The 16,167-nt window shown below is 29.2% G+C and overlaps 4 protein-coding genes across 4 annotated transcripts; all 4 read left to right on the top strand.

Moving 5' to 3' along the window:
- Positions 1-309: 309 nt before the first annotated feature.
- Positions 310-2,799, top strand: PGO_143970 (endoplasmin; the record flags this gene model as incomplete). The annotated part of the gene is made up of 1 exon (XM_028690387.1): positions 310-2,799. The coding sequence occupies one exon, from the start codon at positions 310-312 to the stop codon at positions 2,797-2,799; it is 2,490 nt and encodes an 829-aa protein (XP_028546188.1).
- A 3,469-nt stretch (positions 2,800-6,268) lies between these two features.
- On the top strand, positions 6,269-7,795 carry PGO_143960 (hypothetical protein, conserved; the record flags this gene model as incomplete). Its single annotated transcript, XM_028690386.1, has 1 exon — positions 6,269-7,795. The coding sequence occupies one exon, from the start codon at positions 6,269-6,271 to the stop codon at positions 7,793-7,795; it is 1,527 nt and encodes a 508-aa protein (XP_028546187.1).
- A 939-nt stretch (positions 7,796-8,734) lies between these two features.
- Positions 8,735-10,252, top strand: PGO_143950 (hypothetical protein, conserved; the record flags this gene model as incomplete). Its single annotated transcript, XM_028690385.1, has 1 exon — positions 8,735-10,252. One exon carries the CDS (start codon positions 8,735-8,737, stop codon positions 10,250-10,252), a length of 1,518 nt encoding a protein of 505 aa, XP_028546186.1.
- Positions 10,253-12,814: 2,562 nt separating this feature from the next.
- On the top strand, positions 12,815-15,346 carry PGO_143940 (hypothetical protein, conserved; the record flags this gene model as incomplete). Its single annotated transcript, XM_028690384.1, has 1 exon — positions 12,815-15,346. The coding sequence occupies one exon, from the start codon at positions 12,815-12,817 to the stop codon at positions 15,344-15,346; it is 2,532 nt and encodes an 843-aa protein (XP_028546185.1).
- Positions 15,347-16,167: the final 821 nt, after the last annotated feature.

Raw genomic sequence — 16,167 nt, 5'->3', positions numbered from 1 at the left:
CCAAGTATATTTATATGAGCATATATATGTAAGTATATATGTGTGTAATCGTATATTTGTGCGTGCGTGCAAGTAGATTCCGTTCCATTTTTGCACCAAATCTACCCATGCCCCTACAACAGATAGCAGTTATCCATTAAAAATTAACATTAAGAAGCCAAGGAGTAAAGTTTTATATCATATCTGATTTGACAAAGTAGGGAAGGAAAAAAATAAGAAAGAAGTATTTACAGAAAAAGACGTAGAAGTAAACGAAGGGAGATCTCAAAAAAAAAAAAAAATAAAATAAAATAAAGTTCTGAGATAAAAATGAAATTAAACCAAGTTTTCCCTTACGCAGTGCTTATCTTCATTTTTTTCATAAATTTGATACAAGAAAACAGAAATGTATTATGCGAGAGCAATGAAGGTGGCAAAGTTGAAGAAAACGACAATTTAAAGAATGACGAATTGAAGAATGACGAATTGAAGAATGTCGAATTGAAGAAAGATAAAGACAGTATTCCTGAAATATCAGAAAGTGAGAAACCTACGTCAGGTATTGAGCAGCATCAGTATCAAACGGAAGTAACAAGGTTAATGGATATAATTGTCAATTCGTTGTATACACAGAAAGAGGTGTTCTTGAGGGAATTAATTTCCAATGCAGCAGATGCTTTAGAAAAAATTCGATTTATGTCTTTATCTGATGAAAATGTATTGGGAGATGAGAAAAAACTTGAAATAAGGATATCAGCCAATAAGGAAAAGAATATTTTGTCCATTACAGATACAGGTATAGGTATGACTAAGGAGGACTTAATTAATAACCTAGGAACCATTGCCAAGTCAGGTACATCTAACTTTTTGGAAGCTATATCTAAAAGCGGTGGTGATATGAGTTTGATTGGTCAGTTTGGTGTTGGATTCTATTCAGCTTTTCTAGTTGCAGACAAAGTTATTGTGTACACAAAAAATAATAATGATGATCAATATATATGGGAATCGACAGCTGATGCGAAATTTTCAATTTATAAAGATCCCAGAGGATCAACCTTAAAAAGAGGAACAAGAATTTCGTTACATCTGAAGGATGACGCAACAAATCTGATGAATGATAAGAAGTTGGTGGATTTAATTTCCAAGTATAGTCAATTTATTCAATACCCAATTTATTTATTACATGAAAATGTGTATACAGAAGAAGTACTTGCAGATATTGCTAAAGAAATGGTAAATGATCCCAATTATGACAGTGTGAAAGTGGAAGAATCTGATGACCCAAATAAAAAGACAAGGACAGTAGAAAAAAAGGTAAAGAAATGGAAATTAATGAATGAACAGAAACCAATTTGGTTAAGATCTCCAAAAGAATTATCAAATGATGATTATAAAAAATTCTTTAGTGTACTATCAGGATATAATGATGAACCTCTATATCATATTCACTTTTTTGCTGAAGGAGAAATTGAATTTAAGTGTTTAATTTATATTCCTTCAAGAGCCCCTTCAATAAATGATCAATTATTTACAAAACAAAATTCAATAAAATTGTATGTGAGAAGAGTGTTAGTAGCAGATGAATTTGTTGATTTTCTTCCAAGATACATGAGCTTCATAAAAGGAGTTGTGGATAGTGATGATTTACCACTCAACGTGTCAAGAGAACAGCTACAACAAAATAAAATTCTAAAAGCAGTTTCAAAAAGAATAGTGAGAAAAATTTTGGACACGTTTCGTAATTTATACACAGAAGGAAAGAAAAATAAAGAGAATCTAAGAGCTGAATTAGCAAAAGAGACAGATGAAGAGAAAAAAAAAGAAATACAAAAAAAAATTAATGAACCAAGTACGTACAAATTAATTTATAAAGAATACAGAAAATATTTAAAAAGTGGATGTTATGAAGATGATATTAATAGATCCAAAATTGTTAAATTACTTTTATTTAAAACAATGCTATATCCAAAAAGTATTTCTTTAGATACATATGTAGAAAATATGAAACCTGATCAAAAATTTATTTACTACGCATCAGGGGAATCATATGAATATTTATCCAAAATTCCACAGTTGCAAATTTTTAAGAAAAAAAATATCGATGTTGTGTTTTTAACAGAATCAGTTGATGAATCTTGTATTCAAAGAGTACAAGAATATGAAGGTAAAAAATTTAAATCAGTTCAAAAAGGAGAAATTACATTTGATTTAACAGAAGAAGAAAAGAAAAAAGAAGAAAAAGTAAAAAAAATGTACAAAGCATTAATTGATGTCATATCGGATACTTTAAGAAACCAAATTTTTAAGGTTGAAATATCGAGACGATTAGTTGATGCACCGTGTGCTGTTGTATCAACCGAATGGGGATTATCAGGACAAATGGAAAAATTAATGAAAATAAATGTAAACAATTCAGACCAAATCAGAGCAATGAGTGGACAAAAAATTTTAGAAATTAATCCAGATCACCCAATTATGATCGATTTATTAAAAAGATCTGTAACAAACCCGAAAGATACTCAATTAACAGAAAGTATTAAAATTATTTATCAGTCAGCCAAATTAGCATCTGGTTTTGATTTGGAAGATACTGCAGATTTAGCACAAATTGTTTACGACCATATTAATCAAAAATTGGGAGTAGATAACAACCTCAAAATTGACGATTTGGATCCTGCTATTTTTGAGACAAAAAAAATGGAAAATGAGGATTCTTCAGATAGTCAGAAGTTTGATGAAGAGATAAACATTGACGATGAGATACAGAAGCAAGATACCACCCCTGCTACAGAATCTACTCCTAAGAACGACGAATTATGAGCTCCTCACGGGTGAACTGTAAGAAAATCAGGTATAGATATACAAATGTGTATGTACCTATGTAGAAGCATAAATACCGGGCATCGTTACTAAAAGGGAAGAAAGGTCAAATGAAGTGTGCGGATACTTCTGGGGTGAAAATCAGAAAGCACATTTTTTCTGAAGAGAAACAAATGGAAACGAACCCAGGTTATCAGTTGTTAGAGAATGGTAACTGTTTATAGAAAATAGTAACACGCGTCGTAAAGAAAAAAAAAAGGAAAAAAATGTCACATTAGAAATCCCAATCTCTCATGTGTATGCGGTTATGCACATGATCATACACGTATATGGAAGGAAATGAATATATCTAGGTCAATGCTCATAAATAAATAGCTTAGAGAAAGAAATAATGTTTCTTCTTCCTCTTTTTTTTTTTTTTTTTTTTCATTAATCCATTTTATATTCGTATTACCCTATAATTTTATGTAAATGCATGGCACTTTTTTTTTTTTTTTTTTTTTTTTTTTTTTATTTTAAACAAAAGCATCGTTTTTACATATGTTCATAAAAGTTCATTTTCTCAACTTCCCATTTTAAGGCAATAAAAATGCACAATTGTATGCATAAAAGTTCATTACGTAATTGCCAATAGCCAATGGTATAAAATGCCTAATGCTACAAATGTAAATAACACATAAAAATTACATGCATGCGAGCCATGTATAACAGACATTTATAACTTAATTTTTTTTTTTTTTTTTTATACTCAAATATGTTGAAGTGCAATTCCTTTTATATCAGATTTAGTATTATGCAAAAATGAAATTCAAAATTTTATTCAACCACAATGCTACTCAAAACGTAGAGATTAAAACACTAGGAACTTCCTTATCACGTCCTTCTCATATGACCTACTTTTAAAAATGGAATAGGTGTGATATATGAAGGAAGGGAGGAGGGGAGGTCAGTCATGTTTCTTCATAAATAGCACACTACTTATATGTTCCCTTCTGTGGATATAGTTTTTTTACGCTCTCATATAATATATACTCCCCAACTTTAATGTAACAAATTTATCAAATGTTTGAATCTTTTATTTATCACAAATGAATTTCGTTGTGAACAATTTTATTTATACGGCCCTTTTTGCATGTCTTCAAACTTATCATGAGTAGGAAGAGGAAAATATTTTTTACATGAGTTAAAATTAGTGCAGTTGCATGGTATTTCAAAATAAAATAAAATAATTGGGAAACTTTTTGGGTAACCAATAAATGATATTGTGTTCACTCGAAGGGGGAGAAGATTGTTTTTCCACCTCTATATGAGTACAATCGATGTACACATATATGTTTGAAAATATGTATACGTGCTCATATTTTTAAACGTGGTAAAAAAAAATGCCCATGTTACATATGTAATAAAAATAGATACGTGTACTTATTTTTAATGATAAGCAAAGCAACATGCTGATAAAAAATGAAGCATTATTTATAAAAACGTAAATTTACTATCAAATATGGTCACAGGAAAATAGTTTTAAAATAGTTAAAGAAAACCAATTTTAAGTTTACATTCTTAATTTTCTTGGTCACCTTTGCTATATCGCAATCTGATCCGCATTTAAACTATGCAAACGCATGCATCCACATAAGGAGCATAAAAAAGTATATAAACGAATTTCCTTTGCCTATAACTCCTCAATTTTTTTTTTTTTTATTTTACATGATGAAAAAAGAAAACAGCGATGCTTTAACTTAAGTTTCTTTTAGGTATCTAAAAGGTTAAAAAGCAGAGCGAAATGAGCGTCAAAAGCGAGTAGTTTTCAATCTGATAAAATAAGAACAAATGGAAAATCAGCAAAAAATTGTAACTTTGGATTTATATATATACTCTTTTGAATCTTTATGTGTATACATATATATAATCGCATGTTTTTTCCCAAAAAAACTCAGTGCACCTTTGGTTGGGATGTTGCATTAAGAGATAAAATAATTTTGTAAAATATGCATGACAAGACGCAGAATTTTCACGAGGGTTATATACTATATCATGTTCTTCTTCTCATTCATATGGACCTGTAGCATTTTTGCATATGTAGACATTTCTCTAAAGATGTGGATGAACGTTTGTACGTCCTTCTATGATGTAATTTTCATTTTCCCTTATGGGTGGGGTAGCTACACAGTTGCATCTACAGGAAATTGTAATTGTTCTCATACATATGACAAGCGATTTAAAAAAATAAATCATGTTTATGTATATATATATATATATATATATATATATATATATGCATATGTACGTGTATAAGTATATGTTATATGTGTTAATTACTCAAAAAAATTATTCCCATTCGATGAAGTGTACATCAATACACACTAATCGACAAGTAGATGACTTTTACAAAAAAAAAAAAAGAAAAGCTAAGCTACACCGTACACAAATTGTACATGACCAATTTTTTGCGGTATTTTAACAAGCAATTAGCAAATGAATAAAATGTCTGTGTGTGCAAAGGAGTTCAGAATATTTTTATTCAATTTTAGGTTGTTTGTTGTGGGTCAAATAGAGTATGCTTATTTATCTTCTTAGACTTTCTTTTTAAAAATAATCACAAAAACAAAAAAAAAAAAATAAATAAAATGAATATAATAAAAAAATGTAAATGAAGGTACATACAAAAAAAAAAAAAAAAGAAAAAAGAAAAAAAAAGCATATTGCAGAAAAGTGACTGGTTATGCCCAGGCAAGGGGGAAAAAAAAAAAAAAAATGTGCAGGATTTCTTTCGCATTATATTCCTTAAATATATACAAACTATATTTCCTGAACCTTTTCAGTCCATTAATAATGAGAGAACTGTCAAATGGCTAAGAAATACATGCAGCATGCGGTTTGTCATATGGTAAATATGCACTGTGTGTGTGCTGAGGTATCTCGTGAAAGGAATATCCCTGCACGTTCACAAGTCACAATGAGCATGCACATTCAACCCATCGCAGATAATAAGTCCACGTGCCAGCTGATGTGCGAAAAAAAAAAAAAAAAAAAAAAAAAAAAAAGGAAAAAGGAGCTAACAGAAAGAATAGGGTTATATTCCTACGCTTAGTTATTAACGTTACGCACATCTTATCACAAGTTGAGGTCTCCTTCTGAAAGGTTATTAAGCATTTCAATGCACATGTACTGCTTTGTAGTGTGGAAAAAAAATTATCTCCAAAAAAAAGAGCCACCTTGGGGTGACTCTACAATAGGGGAGAAATAACATTTCTGTTGTTAAATGAGTATATAAATAGAGGACATAACTGTGCAGAATTTATCGAAACGGAGGAAAAATATACTAATCTTCTCTATTGAGAAAAACCAAGCAATCATAATCATAATAATAACAGTCATCATAACAATAACAGTTATCATCACCACCACAGAACCCTCCAAATACACACCCATTAAGGCACTCGAAAGCACTTCTCCCCATCTTAAGGCAATGGATAGAGGGATGCTAAACAATGGATCATCTCGGAAAAGAAAAAACAACTACATAAATGAGTACGCAGAGTATGAAATGCCTAAGACTAAGTTGTTCCATTTGATTACACGTATTGGAATATCTATAATAAGCATACTTGTTATTTCCCTTTTTGTGAAAAATAATAGTAATAACAGTGCAATGAATTTAACCACTATTTCAATTGACCAAACGACAAATGAGTTACTTAATTCGTTGGGATTTCCAGAGAATAGCAAAGACTTAATATACAGCAGATTAGAAAGTTGGGGGTTCCATATATCGGATATTGGGGATGCAGAAGTAAATAAGAACTACAAAGAAGAAAATTTGGGGAATTATAAATATTCTAAAAATACATATAAAAATATTTTATTTTCCCATTTTGAAAAAAAGGGAAAAAGCGAATTGGAAAAAAATGCCCTTTTATATACATTTTTAGAAATATTACAAAAAAAAGAAATAAGCACATTTTACGATTTTTTAAATAGCTTTATGATATTACAAGATTTAAATTGTTTACCTGTAAATTATAAAGGAATTTACATGAACGGAAAATTATTCTTGTCTAATAACACAGAAAAGGTAAAAAAAACGGATTTGAATAATGTCAGCACATTAATTAATGAACAACCATACTTATATATAACATTTCATGGAGGAAGAAAAAAAAACTCCATTCATAATGTTTGTAAGTTTTCAAGGGATGGGTATTACCTAGGATCTGTATTATTACCTTTTGAAGAAGAAGGAAAATTCTTTAATATAATAAGTTTAAGGGGACTACTACTTGATGAAAATAATTTATATGTTACTGATTCTTTTAAAGAGAATTCGAAAATATTTAAATTTTCAGAAAGTATAAATGAATTATCAAATAGGAGAGAATATATATCTACTTTTATCAAACAAGATCCACAAAATAATCCATTAATGATACATCCATATGGTATCAAAAAATTTAATGAATATTTTTATATAAGTTCACAAAATACAGGAACTGTATTACGCTTTCATGCTGATAGCGGAAAATTAGGGACACCAATTGATTTGTATAAAAACATAACAAAAGGGTTAGTTATAAAATTCAATAAAAATGAAGAAATACGTGGTTTTGATTTTGATCTCATGGGAAAATGTTATGTTTCAAATAAACAAACAGGTGTTCAAATATATGATCAAGATTTTAATTTAACAAAAATTCTTCCTGTTTTTTCCCCAATATCAATCTTATATGACAATTCAAATAATCATATATTTGTTGGAAGTTCCAAAACACATGATATAAAACAGTATGACATTAACAATTTTGAACTTATTAAAGTTATTAAACATCCACTCCTCAGACATGTCGCTGGAATTATCATTCACCAAGACTCCATTTTTGCCGTTTCTCAGAGAAAAAACAAGTTGCTTGAGTTTTCTATACCCACAACGTTGCTTACAAAGATCCTTGTGGATCACTTTAGCGACATAGGCGAACGCGTGATGTTATCACCTACATGATCCCACGTTATTCCGCCTTCCCCCCAATAGTTTTTTTTTTTTTTTTTTTTTTCCGTGGTGGAATCTAAATACTTATTGCATTTATGTGAATATGTGTGCATATGAATATGCACGCACGCGAATATATATGCATGTGTATATGTATGTACATATATATACATCAACACTTTTATGCTCTCTTACATGTGGCCACTCATACAGATTTCTCCTCGTTTTTTCAAGTGAAACGCCATTTTATAGCTACCCTTCTACGATTTAATGCCTTGCGCAAGTCATTAATTTCCTCCTAATTATCACAAATAAATTGTTCTTTTTTTTCTTTTACTTTTATTTAAATAAATTATGCTATTTAATAATATACATGTATATATAAAAGTTGTTGAGAATGATATAAAAACGCATACTCAATTTTTGTGCTATAAAAAAAAAAAAAAAAAAAGTTCATAAAGTTTTACGACGGAAAACCAAATGCCATCACTATCTTCCACACACGAATAAACTAAAAATTTGGTTGTGTAACACAAAACATTTTCAAATTTGTGAAATATCAAGTTGAAAAGGGGAATTCAAAAATCTATTCCCTAGTATAGGTATACATAAAATTGTTCTTCTGAGTTCACATATGAGATAATTTCATACATATGCTATCACTTTCTTGTTCGTCGAATAGTGTGGATACTAATTTTTTTTTTTTTTTTTTCTTTATTTTGCAACTTGTTTAAAAATGCATATCGTGCTCAAAGCAATTAGAAGCAGTTTCTGCGGAAAAAAAATAAAAATACATCTTCAATACATCTTCTATAGTTAACATTATTATTATCCATAAAAAAAATTTTTCTCATTCAAAGCATATTTTCTCATTTGATGTACCTCCTGCCTCTTTTCAACTTGGTACATTTTTTCCTAATGTTAACAACGGATGCCCCAATATGACACAACATGAAGTGGATAACCACCTTTCCGCTTTACCCTATGAGCTTGATCTCAGCAAATAGCATACTCCGTCAGATGTGCTACATAAGAAATGTAAACGTCGTTCCAAAAGGAACAATGGGAGATGAACTAAAATTTAAGAGATCGAGTCTGGCACATTTTTGTTACACCAATAATGACATAAACAAATTTTATGGAATTACTGAAAAAGGAATTAGTGATAAACATCCACCTCCATATTTATTAAATTTTGAAAAATGTAATGATATTATATCATTTACAGACAAAATAGATAATGATTGTTTAAACCAAATAAAGAATTTAGCTAGATTGGAAATTATAAAAGGACATATAGCTATACTACCAGATGTACATTTAGGGAAAGGAATTATAATTGGATCTGTATTTTTAACAAAAGATTTTGTTATACCTAATGGGGTTGGTGTTGATATAGGATGCGGTATTTTGTGTGTTAAAATTAATAATTTAAAAAAAAAAAATCTGAATAGTAATATTATAAATAATATATATAACAAAATAAGACGAAATGTCCCTTTAAGTTTTGATTCTCATGAGAGGGAAATATTTGACTCAAAAAATGTGCTAGACAAATTAGTAACAAAATATGCAAGCAAAAATATGATTCATATAATGAAATCAAAACATTTGATGCAAATCGGAACATTAGGAGGTGGAAATCATTTTATCGAAGTAGCCTATGACGCATCAGACAGTAGTACTCAACAAGAGTGTAATAATAATTTGTTACGATCGTATGAACAGGATGATATATCAACCAGATGTGAAATCGAAATGAACAATTTTTCAGAATCTGAAATTTACATTTTAATACACTCTGGTAGTAGAAACATTGGTAAAACAACAGCTGAATTTTATGATGCAATAGCCAGCGAAGAAAGCAAAATGAAAAAAAATGATTTGGCATATCTAGATTTAAGAAAAGAACAAGGACAGAATTATTTAAAGGATATGAAATTATGTCTCGAATATGCAAAATATAACAGAATATATATGATGAAAATAATAGAAAAAATAATTAAAGAGGAAGTTAAATGTACATTAGATTGGGAAAATGCTGTAAACATACATCATAATTTCTGCAATAAAGAATTAGTTAGCTATGTCCATAATAAGGAAATCAAAAAGGAATATATGTATGTAACCAGAAAAGGGGCAACGTCATCTAAAAAAGATCAATTAGGTATCATACCTGGAAATATGAAAGTGGGTTCTTATATAGTAAAAGGAAAGGGTAATATGCTATCATATAATTCGTGTTCGCATGGTTGTGGTAGAGTATTAAGTAGAACTAAAGCAAAGCAAATAATTAATCAAAATGATTTCGTGAATATTATGAAAGGTGTACGATGTGATACAAACAACAAAATCCGAGACGAGGCACCACAGGCGTATAAAAATTTAAACCAGGTTTTAAGAAATCAAGATTCTCTTATACATGTCGTTCGGAAGCTTCTCCCCTTGATTAATGTTAAGGGGTTCTAACTGTTCCAATTTGTACAAACAAATTTTTTTATATGTTAAGAGTGTATGTGTGGACATATTCTTATGGGTTCGCAGCACTGCGTCTAATTATAAACATATGTCGTATATGAACAAACAGATGCAAAGAACCCTTATGAACATGAAAATGCAACGTTGTGACACTTGTTTATAATGGCCCATGCTCCTTGAATGCTGTTCTTTTATTTTTTGTTCATATGTATGTAGATACATATTTGCAGACCGACATGAATTGCATTACTGGCTCTTTGTACGTATATATATATATGTGCAGGTAGAGATACAGCTACCCTATGCGGAGCTTTTTTATCCTAATACATTTAGCCAACTGGTTTTGTCCCTTTGTTGTTGTAATTATTATTCCCTATATATATATATTTTTTTTTATTAATATGATCTCAATATATTTTTAGCAATCCATCAGAGGTAAAAAACGTACTCATTTGTAGTTTTCGTTTTAGTGCATATCCTACCAATTGCATAATAATTTACACATATATATATACAGCAATATCTGCATTTTCATAAAAAATGATGTTTTGTGTGTTTTCATCTCTTTTTTAAATAATAACCGTTCGACCTTTCTACATTTTGTGTTTTTTTTTTTTTTTTTTTTTGTTCATTTGTTTGTTTATTTATTTGCCTATTTGTTTGCTCATTTTTTTGTTCAATTTTTAAGAGGATCACGCACAACTCTTCTCATTTCTGCTTTTTTTTTTTTTTTTTAAGTGACAGAAGATGATGAAAAATGGGTATATCAAATCCGTTAAATCGAATTGCTACAAATGCAAAAAAACTAAATAATAAAATAAAATAGTTTGTTATTTTTTCGCGTTTAACTTTTGAATTTCATATACTTTTTTTTTTTTTTTTTGACAGGACCATTTTAAATATGTTTTTTTTAGTATTATGTAATTCAACGAAATGGCAAAAAATGCACTTATATATAGATATACATACTTTTATTAAAATTTAAAAAAATATGTAAAAAAAATTTGATTCTGCATGGAAAGGCATAAAATAAATAGGAAGGAACTTTAATATAGCATATATGTTAAATATATGGTATATATATAAATATAAAAAACCCGACCTGATTTTTACGTAAAGATGCTAAAGCGAGAGAAGAAATATGCTTAGGAGTTTTACTAAGGAGATGAAAACCGAAGAAATAAAGAAGGCAGGAAGAATTGAAAAGCATTAAAATAGATAATAGCAAAAAAGTAATAAAAATATAGTGAACAAAATAAACGAAAGCATGCAAACGAACAAACAAATCAATGAAGAAATAAAGTAAAAAGGATGAAAACCATACCACCAGTTGAAAAATAAAGCATTACGCATATAAGAACTTATACATTTTTGCTGAACATTTTTACAAGAAATATATATAACACAATATGTTCATAAATAGAACAAGAAAAATCCCTCAGTTTTAATTTGTACAAAAGTTTATATAAAATATAAGTTTATATGTATATAAAAAATACAATTCGTAGAATTAAATATGTTTATACAGCCATAAAGAAAAAGTGCGAAACAGGCACGTGTTTATAATTACGAGAAAAATGAACATTTAAACAATACCATATGAACCATGAATTTAGATGCAAGTCTAGCTGTAGGGTTGTTGTGATTCGTCCCGTTTTAGTCAAAAAAGAATATTTCCTGAATGACGCCTCCCCCCCCACCCTTTTTTTTTTTTTTTTTTTTGTGTTTGATAAAATAAAAACTCTTTCAATAAGTTTGTCACATTCCTCATTTTTACCAATTTATCAGTATGTTACATATTTATGCATGTTCATAAATATATGAACATAAAACATTAGCATCAGCATATTGTATGATTGCGATTTTTTTTTTTTTTTTTTTTTTTTTTTTTTTTTACTTATCAGTTTATCATTCTACAATAGATTATGGATGATATTAAATAAAATTAAAAAAAAAAAGCAGGAAGATGAAACTTTGAATATTTCTCTCAATATTACATGAGAAGCAACTTTTTTTTTTTTTTTTTTTTTTTTGTTTTTATAACCGCGTCTTATCTTGTCCCAAGAAAGTAAAAACCAAAGAAAATATATATATATGTATATATATGTTAAAGTAGGAGCAAGAGGTACTTATAGGGACAGCTAATAATAGATAGTAGAAGTATTAATAAAAGTTCAATTCAGCACAAAAAATAAACATTCCATATAAGAAGAAAAATACTGCACAAGTATAATACGAGACTTAAGGACCCCTAATTTGTACATTGAAGAATTGCAATAATAAAACCAAGGCATTAGGAGAATGAACAAAAGGGATAATGGTTCCTCTTAGAAGGACGACGAAGATGAACATATTTTTTTTTATTATTCACTACAAAAAAAATTCTCATATAAATACATATCCGTAAGCATATGCATTCCTTCCATGCACTTATGGTTGCCCCAAGTTCTTAAGAAAAAAATTAAAAAAAAAAAAGAAGAAAAATGAATTACAAGTCAGTAACTTGCTTTAAACAGAACAAAGAAGTAAAAAATAAAAATTCCTTTTGAAAAAATGTCGGACGATGCAATAGATTTCATTTTTTCCATCATATTAGATGTAGAAATATACCTTTGCGCATTTGTTTTACTAACATACATTACAACAAAGAAAGTTAATAAAATAATTCAATCTGATTTTTATAAAAATGATATATTATTAAATAGACTATCCAAAAATTTTTACATATTGGATGTGAAGGCTTATTTTAGCCCATTGAAGTATATGTTCAAGAGTATAATATATCACATATATTATCTCTTTTCAATCATATTTTTAATTTATATATTCAGATTATATGCAAGTTACAAAAAATGGATTAAATATTATTTTTTTTCGTTTTTTAATATTTCTATGGACTCGTCCCTACTATCAGATGATGATGAACCTGATGTACACTATAATAGTCGAAACTCTGGTGTATTTAGCATCCCACACATCTTTGCTTTTATTTTGGGGCTTTTTTTCTCATTCTTTTTTTATAAATATATCAGAAAATTATTTATAAGGAAGAAAAAATATATATCTGCACATAAATCTAGTTTGTTGCATTATTGCATGGAGTTAGCCAAAATAAATTTCAGGGAATATGTAAAAATAAATCCACAAAAAAAGGGATCCAGGTTTAAGTTCGACTTGGGTACATATATTAATCCGTACTGGATATTAAACAATGAAACTACAAATACAAACGAGCACCCTGCACATGGCAGTGTGAGTAAGAGTGGTGGAAGCGGAAACAGAAATAATTCTCCAAATGTAGTTGCACCGAAGCCAAAGAAAAACATTTTATTTCGTATATTTAACATTGTTTATGTTAAAAATCATGTATTACATGATGAAAAGTTGTTATATGACGATAACCTGAGGAACAAATTACAATATGATCAAAAAATGGGAAGCTGGTGGGGAAAATTCCTTTTTATTATTATCAAGATATTGATACATATTATTATTCTTATTATAAATCTAGTTTTTCCAAAAAAAAAAGACCCAGTAAAAAGTTCCCCACACAAAACACCTCAGTCTGTCAACCCAGGGCCTGGCCAAAACACCCCCACCCAGACTACTTCACCTGAAGGTATGAAGCAGGATGGCACAAATGTTAAGCCAGGTGTTGAAGATTCCCACGAAGAGAACAAAGAGATGAAGCAACCATTAAGCAAAGAAATTGATACAGAGATGAAACAACCATTAAGGAAAGACACTGATACAGAGATGAAACAACCATTAAGCAAAGAAACTGATACAGAGATGAAACAACCATTAAGCAAAGAAATTGATACAGAGATGAAACAACCATTAAGGAAAGACACTGATACAGAGATGAAACAACCATTAAGCAAAGAAACTGATACAGAGATGAAACAACCATTAAGCAAAGAAACTGATACAGAGATGAAACAACCATTAAGCAAAACCACAGTGCAGAAACAAAGCAATAATAATGAAATTCCCACAAACGAAGGAAAAACTATGAACCAAAATTTCCACGTAAAAAATAACATGTTGAATATGAACCAAATGAAAGAAGGGAAACGGGATAACGCAGATCCCCCCCCTTTTAACGACATAAAATTATGTTCAATAGATTTAACTGTATATGACATATACATATGCAATTCTCATGTCCAATTTAAAAGTATTATCGAAGTGCTAATGCTACACGTACCGATTTATTTATTATTTAAAAATAAATTTTATGCGAAAACATGCTTCACAATAGCGATGTATGTTCTGAATTATTTTCTCTGGTATCTTATAACATTCTTAGCGACAATAAAACCATCAATATATGTTTACTATTACCTATTGAATGATCATATTAATCAGATACTAAGAGAGAGTATAAGTGAAAATGAGAAAAATATAATATTACACTTTTTCTACGGTTTCTTTTTTGCTTCCTTAATATATTTAAAATTTTATTTCAATATGGAATTTAAATTAATAAAAATAGACCATATGAATCATTTTCATAAAATGATTAATTTATGTATAGCAGAGGCCAACACATTAAAATCGAAAAAAATAATTAAAAATTTCGAAATTTTAAAAATTTTCCCTCTAACTATTGACTATAAAAATAAAGGAATTTTTATAGAGAAAAGCTTGTTGAGAACTGTTCAAGAATTAGAATTTGTATTAAAACAAAGGAAAATAAAAAAGGCAAAAATATGCTTTCAAAATGTTAAGCAAATAGCTAAATACTGCGATGAAGATACTGCCATGGAACTATTCAAAAGAATTAAACAAGTATTAATAAATGAATTACCACATCGAGTTGCACTTAACTTATCACTCATGATATCTGACGAAATGTACAATAAATTAAAAAACGGTGCTGTTGACTCATCATCCTCGGAACCATTAAAGAAACATCCACCCGATTGTTTATGTGAATTGTTAAAGAAAACAGTAATTCATGATTTTATCAAAGTTGCAATGGGTGTTGACAAGCCAAATGCTGAACCTCACACGGGTCAAGCTAATGCAGACGGCACATACGAGGAAAAAAGCAACCCTCAGGAGGATGCAAAAATGTGAAGCAAACACAAGGAAGCAAGGAATGTGTGAAAGTTCACAAAAAAATGGTGGCAATGAAATGGACATTGAAATATGCTGATGAAAAAGGAATTTTATTCAAGAGAAGCGTAAAAATGGAAAAAAAAAAAACGAGCAGAAACAAGCAGAAATGAGCAGAAGCGAACAAAAATAAATATATATATAATTTTTGCACATATATCTTTAAACTTGTGGTGAATAAATGTATGTCCCCCCCCCAATTTTTTTCATCTGAGTAATTATATGTGTGAAAATGACTTGGAGAGATATGATTGTCTTTGTATGTAAATTTGCATATATATGTGCAACACATACACGCCCATTTATTTATACTTCCTGTGGACCTCGCATGAGGACCAACTAGAACAGAATCTGACGTCGTTTTGTTTACACATCAAAAGTTGTTTGTAAATATTTCTATTTACTTAAGTTTTTTTTATTTTAATATTAGAAATTTATTTTTTATTTGTAAAACATTCATTTGAATTTACGCCTTATGTTAATAACTTTTTTTTTTTTTTTTTTTTTTTTTACCCATTTAAGAACTTGTTTTCCAACACAATTTTGAATAAATCTGACAATTTTGAGTACACGTATCTTAACCAAATATTTATCGTATAAGCAAATGAACTTCCATGAGCAGTTATTCCTCCGTAATGATTTCCTATATGTCGTAGAATTCCTTCAAGTCTTAACCCCTTCCACATTTGTGGATGTGCTTTTAACCATTACATTTTTCTGTATTTTCGATTATATATTACCCATCCGAATGCTCATGAAAGGCATACCTATGTTAAAAAGCA

Source organism: Plasmodium gonderi, assembly GCF_002157705.1.
Source record: "Plasmodium gonderi DNA, contig: Chr14, whole genome shotgun sequence".
Classification (NCBI taxonomy): Eukaryota; Apicomplexa; class Aconoidasida; order Haemosporida; family Plasmodiidae; genus Plasmodium; species Plasmodium gonderi.
Note: the sequence above shows the minus strand (reverse complement) of the source record. Positions and strands in the feature narration are given on the sequence as shown.